The following is a 12,121-nucleotide window of genomic DNA, read 5'->3' as shown; positions in this document are numbered from 1 at the left end:
TTGAGGAAATAGTTTGACACGCAATCCTACAGCCAGTGTATCGGAAACGCGCCACACGAACGGCTGGCTATCAAAACATTGGCGTGTGTAAACATTCCGCATTCATTTTTTACTTTCTTATTCTACAATCATCTGAGTGTTTATTATTAGTGTTTACATAGGTACCGATCTGTGTTTCCGTTATGTCCCTTAAGGGGTAGACAGAGGCAACAGTCTCGAAAAGACTAAAAGGCCACGTTCAGATGTAGATAGAATATGTTGGTATTGAGAGCCTATCGAGATAGCCAAACGCCTAAAAGTAGAATCCCAAGTTTATTATCTAGCCTAGCCTTAAGTCGCCTTTTACGGCATCCATGGGAAAGAGATGAAGTGGTCCTATTCTAAAACACCAGGAACCACACGGCACAGTAACTCTTCATAGTTGAACCACCGAATCTATCTCTATACGAAAAATGTAAATTTTCACTCTTACATATATCATAAACTGTGTTTTTTAAGAGTCCAACCCCCATAGCCAAAACACGCGCGACGAAAAATTATTGTCATTTCGCTTTTTTGTTATTACGCGAAACGGGACAGCAATTGTTTTTCTTATTTATTTATTTTTTATTAGAAGGCGTCGCGCTGGCCATGGTTGTAGAAGTTTTGTGACTAAAATAAATAAAAGTAATTCTGCCTAAAACGTTGTATTCAAAAGCGCGGGACACAGAGAGAGAATGACATATGTCAGTATGACGGGTGACAATCGTTAAACAAAAAAATGTTGCGTTCACAAATCCTTAACAACGGTACAGGTACAGGATCTGTTTATTCTTTTCAGAATAGAATGGGTTTCATTCTCAGTTGTTGAATCTTCATTGTTTCAATATGAGTCATTTGACAAGATTACTGGTAGGTTTATTACATTTAGCGAATTTTTCTGATACCAACGATATTATATGCTCTACTTTTTCTTGATAAGTTATGACACAGAACAGATTTCCACGGGGATCATTTCATTCGTTTTATTTCATTGGTAATTCCAGATAAGCAAAAAATTACTCTCCAAATTTCGATTTATCGCAATCTATTGCAGCGACGTCAACGCACAAAAACCAAACAATTGACAATCTTGTAACGGCTTGCCTCAACAATTGAAATCAGGCAAGTTTTATATTATTTGCAACTGTTTTTCAACAGCATACTAGATGGAAAGCTATAAGCGCATTTAAAGGAGCCATCTTTTAGGCGTTGGGCTAGCAACCTGTCACTATTTTAATCTCAATTCTATCATAGAGCCTATCAGCTGAACGTGACCTATCAGTCTTTTAAGACTGCTGGCTCTGTCTACCTTGCAAGGGATATAGCATGAAATTGAAAATATAAATGAATTAATGAACGTAGCCCGTTTAAATGGACTGAACATACATACATAACGGCGTAACATACAAATGGCAAGAACAATGTTTTTATGTCACAAACAGAAGCCATTTTACACCTTATTTGGCTTCGCAAATTATTGGCATACATCAAAAGGCACTTTAGTAAAACCATAATAATCAGGATAGTAATATTATTCCGGTTAACACTATCAATCAATTGTTTTTGTAAGTGTAAATCTGTTTTTTTTTTTAATTGGCTCTATAATGAGCATCAGGATTGTCCCATCCCATGCCGACTTGAGCAACGGTAATTAATTTATCACTAAAATGTACCTACGAATTTTTCTGACCCAGATTTCTTCGGTAATATTTTTTTCAGCTTATCTTCAAGTTTTGTGACTATTGTCTGTGCTTTCCCGTAAGAGATATCCGGACGGTTTATTGTTTTTTAGACACTTAAATCATCAGCTCAAAAGAACAATTTAATTTCAATTTCGATGGTTAAAATCGTGAAAACGTCATCAAGAAGTATTTTAAGAAATATTTTAGTATACTCCAACCCAAAGGGCTATCTGAGATCTTCCACCTGCAAAAGAATTCCTCTACAATTATGCTAATACGTTATTTCAGTCGTATCAGTACCAGCTAAGATCTCAAGTGTCACTTCTAAGCCACTTGCGACCGCACTAACCTAATCCAGTTGTTCAATGTTATGCCTTATTCCTCATAACATATTTAATAATTTAGTTTTAATACCTTGACGTTTGTTCCTTATGGCAAAGCGATACTCACGAGTCTAAATTTAATAACGGAACTGATATTTTGATTTTCAAGTTACTGGCCTATCTGAAAACTCTCGAGTTAGGTAGAACAAATAGGGAATTTATTTATTTACAGCATGACACTCATGTGACTGGCCTACCAAATAAACATGCAGCTCTTAAACGACCTCTTTAATTCATTGTCTTATATTTCATACTGAAGTATCTGCCTCATATAACATGAATAGTCTTAGGAAATACAATCAAATAGAGTGGACATGCTAAGAAGATTGTTAGGGTACGGTTTTAAGACAGTACATAATGCAGTTCACTTGTGTTCTAATTTGTCACACCAGTATGACCTCTAGAACATACAATATGTCCTCTTTATATGATCATTCTTGTAACATCTTTATGAAATCAATTTGTCTTTATTTGTTCGTTTTGTACGCAGATAAGTCGCTAACAATTATGTTGTATTGTCTTTCTCCATTCACTTTTTCGCTCATAATAACCTTTCAACCTTTCATAAACTATATGAGCCGGCTCGAACCTAGTAAACTATTTTTAACTTGAATCACCCCAATACTTATAATAATATGACCATTGTGATTCAAACCCATTAATTTATTACAGGGTAGACAGAGCCAATAGTCGAAAGATTGGAACGCCATGTTCGGCTGTGCGGCTTAATGATGGAATTGAGTTAACAATAGTGGCATCATAATGAAAATCAATAAAATCAGTTTCGTTAGTCGTTCGATTTTTAGATCCATATTGTACAAAGTGATTGGTTATGAATATTTTATGGATTCATGGTGTAGCTTATATTTTCTTTTAATGAATAGGCTATTTCTTAGAATGTGTTCTTTTTTAAAGATTTTTTATGTTTATGTGAGTAAACCATTACATACAACTATATTGGTTTCTCTTCTTCGTTCGGCGTGCTTATTGAGAAATAATGTTAAACTATGAACTGGAATTTTGAATAAGCGTCTTCAGTTTATCGTAGATTTTTTGAAATTATTTATATGGATGATTTCATTATTGAAGGACATAATTTGGGTGCACAGCGACTTCAGATCTCAGATGTCAAATCAATAGCAAGAGCACGGACGCTATTTTCATTTCCTATTAGGCAAACAACGTCGAAATAACATTTCGCGAAAACAAATCGTGAACTCTATAAACGAAGCAATTCCAAAGAGGGCTTAATTTTAATGAGTTTTCAAACTGACTGTGTCAAAGGGAAATTTGTAGCGTCGAGTTAGATATTCCGATGGCCTAGTATTCCTATTCGATTCTGGTTCCCAAGTCTAAACAAAGTTCCCTCTTGTGCCCAACTGGAGTGACATTCCGGATGTAGCATCTGGCGACGCAACAGGGAGCTCGGATCGCCAACATCGACTACACTAATCGATTAACCAGCTGAATCGAATATCCCGTGACGTACACCGTCCACATTCCTCTTTTAAAATTCGCAAAAAGCGACGTTTAAAACGTTTCAATTTCGAATGCAGCAAACTGGTATCGATTGTTTGCGTCTCGCACAGGTTAGGGAACGCATTTCTGTGCGGTCTGCCGTCTTTGTTATGTTTCCGAGTGCGGTGGTTCAGTGGAAACACTGCGACTATAACTCACGTCCTGCGGCTCCGTCCGATCAATTGTGATCGGCTGTGGAGCCCGCGGACGGGCCGAGGAACAAAAAATAGAGCGGCGATCTTGTATCGACGTTCTCGCTGGAGCGATGCTGACAGACGCACTGTCGCTCGCTACTGAACCGTTGTAATAACACTTATTAGATATTTTGCGGCGAAAAACGCCGTCGAATCACAGACACTTCACTGGCAACATGTCGCGGGCAGTCGGTGCTCACCTGAGCCTGACGGGCGGCGGGATGTTGAAAGTCGGGAACAGTTTCGCGTTGGGACTCTCAAACAGCATCGCGATTGTTTTTTCACCGCGCACGCATTATGCACAACCACGCGGTTAGGCTGTCGGCCGTACACTGCCGGTGTCGCGTCGCGGGGTGCCGCCCCCCGCACCCCGCGCCGCGTCGCCCCGTGACGTCACGCGCGGAGCGCTAGGCTTTTTCGTGGCGCACTCGTGTGCTTCGTCTCTTTTTAACGGGTTAATTAAGAAAGGGATGCGTGAGTTTTGCTTCGTGCAGGTGGGTTTTCTGGTTCACCCTCGCGTTTGTAGGGTTTCTCGGCTGGATCCAGTCCAGGCAGCGACTGTGTGTGTGTGTCACATGTATGGGTCACTCGTTTTATGTGTTGTAAATGGTGTAAATAATTTTATTTTAAGGCAAACTTGCATGATAAATACTAGCGTAAATAATTAAGTACAAGTTAGTACCAACGTTTTTTTTTTGTTATTTTGGTATTAAAAACATATAAGTAATATTTTAAAATTGTTGTAGGTACAAATTTGCACTAATGTGGGTATTATATAAATAGATAAAACATAGCATCACCTGTAACCTGTCACGTATCACAACTAATAGGTAACATAAAGCCAATGCCTTTCGTTACACTATCCGGTCTTGGACCTGCTGGAAGAAATTTCTCAAGAAATAAGTAGCGCCCTTGTACTGAATTTCTCTTTATTTAAAGTTTTATTATTATTTTTCTTGATGTACATAAAAATATAAATAATAAACTTTTTAATTCAATTCAAAAATTATATTTTTTATTATGGGACATTTCAAACGTCACTTAATAATTGTCATATCTTTTGGTTGACGTCACAACATTGGTTGACGTCAAATAAATCACTTAACACTAAATTTACTACCGCTTCCAAAGCGTAAGTGCAGAACAAGCGGTAACAAACAACAAGCACTGCAGCATTTTCTTCAACAACGTCAACTTCACAACTTAAAATAGAAATGTGGACGAGAGAATACATTGTTAAGTATGATTAATAGATTTATACGAAATTTAAATGATAAATAATATTTTTTGGGAATATCAACAAATTGGGAGAATAGAAAAAGCCCTATGTTTTAATTTTTAGAGCCAACAGTCTTGAAGACTGAAAAATTGATTGAGATTTGAAATTCAATTTCAAATAGTGACAGGCTGCCAGCCCATCACCTAAAACAATAATTCCAAGTTCATAAGCCTTACCCTTAGTCGGCTTTTACGACATCCATGACATACATGGGAAAGAGACGGAATGGTCCTGTTCTTCTTTCTGTTGGTGCCGGGAACCACACGGCATTCAATTTCAAATAATGTTATTTGGTCAATGACAATGGAACTAACTTTGATTGAACTAATGCGTACAATACTAGTGTAAAACAATGCTGAGGTGTGCCAAATGAAAGTTTCGTTCTAATTCTGACCCCTAGCGTCCAGTGTGCAACGGGGCGTGACCTTCGTGACCACTTTGCCTGTTTTTAAATACATTTTACTGCGTCTTTATCGCTTACGATGTAGACAGGGTGATGAATTTATTCCTTTTCATTTGGCTTAATGATTGAATTAATATTCAGATATATCTAGTGCTTTTCATTCGGCTGAATGGCGTAATGATTGAATTTAGATATCTAAGTGCCGTGTGGTGCCCGGATCTTAAAAAGATTAGGACCACTCCATCTCTTACCCGTGTATGTCGTAATAGGCGACTAAGGGAATGGCTAATAAACTTGGTATTCTTCATGTAGATGATGGGTTTGCAACCTTTCATTATTTTCATTTCAATTCCACCTTAAAGCCATGCAGTCTTTTAGTCTTTTCAAGACTGTTGGCTCTGCCTACCCCGCAAGGGATATAGACGTGATTATGTTTGTTTATGTATCTCAGTTATGAAATTTACTTCACAGCTGAATGTTTTTAGTATTTTCGATATTGTTGGCTCTGTCTACCGCGTGAGAAATAAAACACGATTATTATATGTTCGTATTGTTGTAGGTAATTCTTGAATTAAGGATGCATTCCATAAATATTTATATTGACAACAAACATGAAGCGATTATTTTCATTATAATTGTTTGTTGATGAGCGGGGGAATTTAAAACATAATTGTTTTTACACACGCGGAATGTCTGTCGGCCCCTGTAGGAAATATCCACAGCAGGTATAAGTATTCAAACTCTCTTTTTATGTAGGTATTTAGAATAACCGGATTTTTTTCAATACCTATAAACATGTGGTTCCCAGCACCAATACAAAAAAGAATAGGACCACTCCATCTCTTTCCCATGGATGTCGTAAAGGGCGACTAAGGGATAGGCTTATAAACTTGGGATTTCTCTTTTAGGCGATGGGCTAGCAACCTGTAACTATTTAAATCTCAATTCCATCATTAAGCCTAACATTTTTATGATTTGATGAGACGTGATTATTATATTAATGTTACATTTATAAAACACTAGGGATTCGCCCTGCCGAGGTAGTGGTCTGCCAGTATTCCTCTTTGGAATTCTTGGTCGCCATTCCGGATTTGAAAAACGCATTTATTGTAAGTAGGTACACCTTTGTTTTAAAAGATTGAGGTAAACTCTTGGATTTAAACACCATTTTTAGTTTCCCACATGCTGGCCACGCTAATTGGATTCTACGACTTATTTAGGCCCTCATAAAATTTATGCCCAATGTGATATTATCTGGATTCAATCGATCGTGAGTCACGAATTATCGAAATCGTATACAAACTTTAAAAATCTATCTATCTTATCATTTAATGATAATCTGAACCACTGGGAATAAAAAAAATGCGTAATGGTTACATCACATTGGTAAATAATCAAGCTTTTTTACCGGAGGGGTAGGCAGACTACATATTATTATGTCCACTTGCTACGATCTCTACATACTTCTTTCGCTTTATCCACATTACATACATACATAACTCACGCCTCTTCCCCGGAGAGGTAGGCAGAGACCACATCTTTCCACTTGTCACGATCCCTGCACACTTCTTTCGCTTCATCCACATTCATTACTCTCTTCATGCAAGCTCGTCGTCGGTTTCGGCTACTCTTGACCAGGCCTTTAGCTAGAACGTCTCCGATTTGATCAAGGTACGTTCGTCTAGGCCTTCCCACACCAACAGTCTCATTCACACTTCCTTTGTATATCTGCTTAGTCAACGTGCTTTCATTCATCCTCTCCACATGACCGAACTATCTCAACGTACCCTTTTCTATTCCTGTAACTACATCTTTCACATCACAACATTCCCTCATCACGCTGTTCCTTATCCGGTCACTCAGTTTCACACCCAACATACTCCTTAACGCTCTCATTTCCACTGCATTTATTCTGCTTTCGTGCCTTACCCAACTTTCACCACACACCACCATAAGTTATTAAAAAAAAGGTCTTATAAAATAAAAAATAAAAAGCATTTAGATACAGTAAATTGTATTTCTTTAAGGAATTATATTACACTTCAAAAACATTACAAACTTTATACAATAAAGAATTTTATACATATTTTCAAATCTACACCACAATCAGTTAATGTATTATAATAGCATCGACAAAACACCTTGTTACTGATTCAAATGGAATTTAATTAAATGCCAATTATCATGACTACAAATTAACTCTTGGATTTTATCAAATTAGTTAAGACACATAGAAATAATGATTTCATTTTAGTTAAATTAAATAAGTCCATTAGTAAAGGTGAGTTCACAATAAAGACGAGACGCGACAAGACATTTTAATTCAGCTCAAAATGTTAAGATGATACAATCATACTTTTTATTGTTACCCTTTATTGGGACAGAGACAATAGTCTTAAAAGGCCTCTTCAGCTGTGTGGCTAAATGACGGAATTGAGATTCAAATAGTGACAGGTTGCTAGCCCATCACCTACACGAGGAATCTCAAGTTTAAAATCCATGTGGCGATATCTCTAAATAAAACGCCAACAACCAATCATAACGCAGCACGCTACGCTGTCAGCCAATGAGAGCGAAGATTTTAAACTGAGCAAGCAAATATTTCACGGCTTTGAGCATAAATCCAGCATCTGACGCGACATCGTCTGTCACACCAGCCTGCAGGAATATCTTCCCTTTGTGGCGGTCGTGTCCGAAAAATCGATTCCGCTCCTTTGATTCAGTCCAATGTACGTGGAAAAAGAATCACACCGCAATGGAAACTACTTCCGTAGCCAAATAAAAATTTAATTTGAGATTCGCTCTATCAAAATGTCGCATCGCGTCTCGTCTCCAGTGTGAAGTGACCCTAAATGTTTTTATGAAATTACTTTAAATACAATGTCAGTCTACCGCCCACACCCCCCGCCCCCGCATTTGGACCTCTTGGGCGGGCGGTAGGTGGACGTCGACGCGCCTCCGCTCAGAGGGAGGTATTCTGAAAAGAGAAATATTATAGTTATTCTTTAATAATGCTTAAATACGGTAATTGGGGATCCATGTGATCTGTTTCAGGTGCGTACAGGTTATATATAATATCTGAATTTGACATGTTATGTAACATTACTGGAACTTGTTAACATTTCATCTTATAAGTATATAAAATTCTCGTGTCACAATGTTCGTTCCCGTATTCCTTCGAAACGGCTTGACCAATTCTCATGAAATTTTGTGAGCATATTGAGTAGGTCTGAGAATCGGCCAACATCTGTTTTTCATACCCCTTAGTGATAAGGGTTGTCCACAATTAACATTTTATTTTTTAATTGAAATTATTTAAATGGCAAATCGATTGCCGGGACAGCTAGTGCTATAATATGTAGGTACGCACCGTTTGGAACCTAACGCCTGGGAGGAATCTTTAATAAGTTCGGGCATTCCAATGCAGTGGATCCCCACAAAAAGCGTTGTAATTGCGGAGAAAAGAATTCCTCGAATTAAGTATTAAAGCCAGAAGGAAGAATAAGAATGATGATGTTGCGAGCTCACCGCTGTCGCCGGGCGCGCCGAGCCGCCGGCCCGCCGCGGTGCCGTACTTCTCCAGCCGCTCCACCAACTCTGCTCGCTTGCGCTCTTCACGCTGGAATACATAAAAAACACTTTTTGAAAAACCTACCAGACTTTACTAATTCAAAACGTGGATGAAGAATAAAAGGCGGACGGAGTTTTACTATACGGTAAAATAAAGCACCAGTACTATACGGCTCACTGTATATACACGCTTCACGCACAGTCTCACCAATAGTGTGACAGTCGGCCGCCATTACGTCATAGATTACCTCACGAAAGACAAGTTTTGTCACTCACACATGCGTACAACGCCGCCATTATGATGCTTCGCAGCTCTTACTTGCAGCTGGTACATTAATAATTATATTTTCTTTGCTTCATTGTTCAGATATATTTAATACTAGTAGTCCTTTTAGTCTACAAGATAGCTTACGTGCATGTGTAGGCTATCTTGTAAACTGCTAGTATAAATTATATCTGAAAAATGAAGCAAATCATATAATACTATAGAACTTGAGTTGTGAAGTTCATTTGATCTCATATTATGATAAGCTCTGAACAGCTTTAAAAACGATAGAACATATCACCTGTTTCTGTTCCTCAAGAGCTCTCTGCGAGGCCTCCTCTAGCAGTTGTTGCTGCCTCTCCCTCGCACGCTGGATTGCCTCCATCCGGGCCAGAGCTAGATCAGGGTCTGGAAGTCATGTCACAAACATCATATAAATAGGCTACAATGTTACTGTTTGTTTTCCTAATAAAGATAAATAATATAATATGTACCTATGTATGTACTTGGATCTCAATTCTGAGGTTCAAGTCATTTTTTACCCCAAGTATGCACACTGTGGCTTAAATTTTAAGTATGTATATAGAAGATTAAGCACTTACTCTTGTGATAAGCAGCATCCTCCCTGGCCTCCTGCCACTCCTTCACCTTGGGTCTCAGTCGGTGCACAATATACAGCAAGGCTGCGGCTCCGCCCACCAGGTACCACCCGTACGAGGCCAGGAACTGCAGCACTGAAGGCATTAATTGTTTTTATTATTTACTAGTGACACATACTGGCTTCTCTGGTTTTCACTGGCTGAAACATTTCTAATGTACCCTGGTTATGACATGCATAATGACCATTTCTCTTGCTTTCCCAGGAACTTTGCTTCCTCATAGGTATCCTTTTTCTAAGTTCAAAAGTACATGTCATGTACATATTTTTGCATGCATGGCACAATTTCACGAAAAGCACATAATAAAAAAGTAATAAAATCTAGAAATTTGACATCGAAAACTTACCGAAGCTTAACGGATTGAACCAGGATCTCGGTTCCATTTCTATCTCCTCTTCAATCAGCGGATCCATTCTCTTTCTGTGCGTGGGAAGGTAAAACAAGGATATAAAACTTTATCGAGTTTCCTGTGAAATATTGCGACACAATGGATAAGTATCACTGACCAGAAAATTAATATTTAATCAAATTATAAATATTTTACAAAACAAGCAAGGTACACTTACGAAGTTACGATTGTATTCTAGAAAGAAAAGAAATTTAATCTAAATTTTTAATTTGTTTTTCCGATTTCAGATTCTATGACCTTATGACGTTTGTGTGACATTGACATGAAAACACCGGTGTGACGTGTGTTTATAGGGATGTACTGACCTCGGCTCTTGTCTGCTCGACTAGACGAGAACGAGCAAACTCGATTTAGAGTTTTACCGCCTTAAAAGAAAATTTTGAACGGTCAGATTGTATAGTTAATTCTAGTGATTTCAGCACGCGAAATAAGAATAATTTCTTATGATTTCAGAAATCTCTTTCCCAAGGATGTTGTAGAGAGTTCAGTCCCTTTAGAAGTCTTGTTTCCAAGCGGTAAGCTATTTTAGCATACATATTTCATACATATTAATTTGTAAGTTTGTAACGAATAAAAAAAAACTAATAATTTCACGAATTTTGGTACCGATATAGAATCGACCTTCGGGAATAACATGATCCAACTTTTTTTCCAAAATTTCCTTCCGCCACACACACTATTATACACTAAGACTCTTCGTTTAAAATCCTCATAGTTCATCGAAGTCACTCGAGTTCTTTAGTATAAGTGACAAACAAACATACAATTTAAATTCATTACTTGGGACAAGTTTCGATTTCATTTCATAAATATTTAGGTATTTCTGACTTCTTAACGATCTAGTTGTCTAAAGGTCTAGTTTAAATCTGCCTTATATTTAAAATTAAAAATCAGATTATTTTGCAAAATATTCATTTATTCATTTTGGTATCATACGCTATATCACATCACTTAGCTTATATTTACACGGTAAACGATTTATACACAGTACACACAATCTCATTACACCTACAGCTATCTAACACAATAACAGACATGTCTTAAGATCTTAAATGACGTAGTTTAAACCACTCTTCACATAGCATAGTCAACAGCATATTAATATAGTTCCGTGCAGGATAACTTGCTATGCGGTTGACTATACAACCATTTTGAAGTACCAAGTTATACAGATTCAGTCAACATAAAGAAAAAACGTGTTATTTCACACAGTATAGAATAAAAACCAGTTCATCTTTTCCCCTACACGCAATGTTGTGTGAGGCGACTTATAGACAAAAATAATTACATCGAAAATTCGGAAATGAATGAATGACGGATAAAATATATAGAATGGAAAAGTTTTTAGATAAAACAGGTATTTGTGCGTATATTGCTTTTTTTTACAATTATTTTTTCCAAAAGTCGCGTTCTCTCTCATGAAAATTGATAACAATGAGAAAATTTTACATATCAACAATTTACAGAAATTGAACTTCATTGCAAGTTCAAGACTGAAGATAAATTTACTGGTCTCTGGACTTCACTCCATGGCCGTAAAACAATTAAGAAAAAAAAGCTAAATGTATCTAAGTAAAAAAAGTTATCTCAACGACTCGCTTGACCAATCGCAATTTAATGTGAACTTTCTCCTGATTGGTCGATGCAAACCACATTTTACAATGGTGAAAAAAGTGCGCGGATTGATAATTCATTTTACTTTTGCAGCCCACAGTAAAATAAGCCTTTTCATAATGCT

General features: G+C 37.4%; 2 protein-coding genes across 3 annotated transcripts in view; both read right to left on the bottom strand.

The window, feature by feature from the left end:
- LOC106129220 (RNA-binding protein Musashi homolog Rbp6) overlaps positions 1–4,123 on the bottom strand; it is an 87,112-nt gene extending 82,989 nt beyond the window's left edge. Inside the window, exon 1 of the mRNA XM_013327715.2 lies at positions 3,999–4,123. Coding sequence (XP_013183169.1) covers positions 3,999–4,066 — 68 coding nt within the window. The 5' untranslated portion in view covers positions 4,067–4,123. The remainder of the gene's footprint in view (positions 1–3,998) is intronic.
- Positions 4,124–7,477: 3,354 nt separating this feature from the next.
- Positions 7,478–10,671, bottom strand: LOC106129203 (selenoprotein S A). Of its 2 annotated transcripts, none has more exons than XM_013327695.2 (6): positions 10,541–10,671; positions 10,321–10,394; positions 9,918–10,049; positions 9,617–9,723; positions 9,009–9,099; positions 7,478–8,457 (listed from the first exon to the last, which is right to left on the bottom strand). In XM_013327695.2, exons 2-6 carry the CDS (start codon positions 10,385–10,387, stop codon positions 8,369–8,371), a joined length of 486 nt encoding a protein of 161 aa, XP_013183149.2. In that variant the 5' UTR covers positions 10,388–10,394; positions 10,541–10,671; the 3' UTR covers positions 7,478–8,368. The 2 variants fall into 2 exon arrangements, with proteins under 2 accessions (XP_013183149.2, XP_060809317.1); XM_060953334.1 differs by having other exon boundaries at positions 10,321–10,441; positions 10,541–10,652.
- Between the last annotated feature and the right edge of the window lie 1,450 nt (positions 10,672–12,121).

Source organism: Amyelois transitella, chromosome 31 (genome assembly GCF_032362555.1).
Source record: "Amyelois transitella isolate CPQ chromosome 31, ilAmyTran1.1, whole genome shotgun sequence".
NCBI lineage: Eukaryota > Metazoa > Arthropoda > Insecta > Lepidoptera > Pyralidae > Amyelois > Amyelois transitella.
The sequence above is the reverse complement of the archived record's forward strand: the minus strand, read 5'-3'. Positions and strand labels throughout refer to the sequence as shown.

Coding starts and splice junctions, on each gene's coding strand:
- LOC106129203 (XM_013327695.2), bottom strand. CDS start 10,387: ATGGATCCGCTGATTGAAGAGGAGATAGAAATGGAACCGAGATCCTGG. Junction 10,050..10,320: donor GTTCAATCCGTTAAGCTTCG/GTAAGTTTTCGA, acceptor TAATGCCTTCAG/TGCTGCAGTTCCTGGCCTCG. Junction 9,100..9,616: donor CTCTTGAGGAACAGAAACAG/GTGATATGTTCT, acceptor TATGTATTCCAG/CGTGAAGAGCGCAAGCGAGC.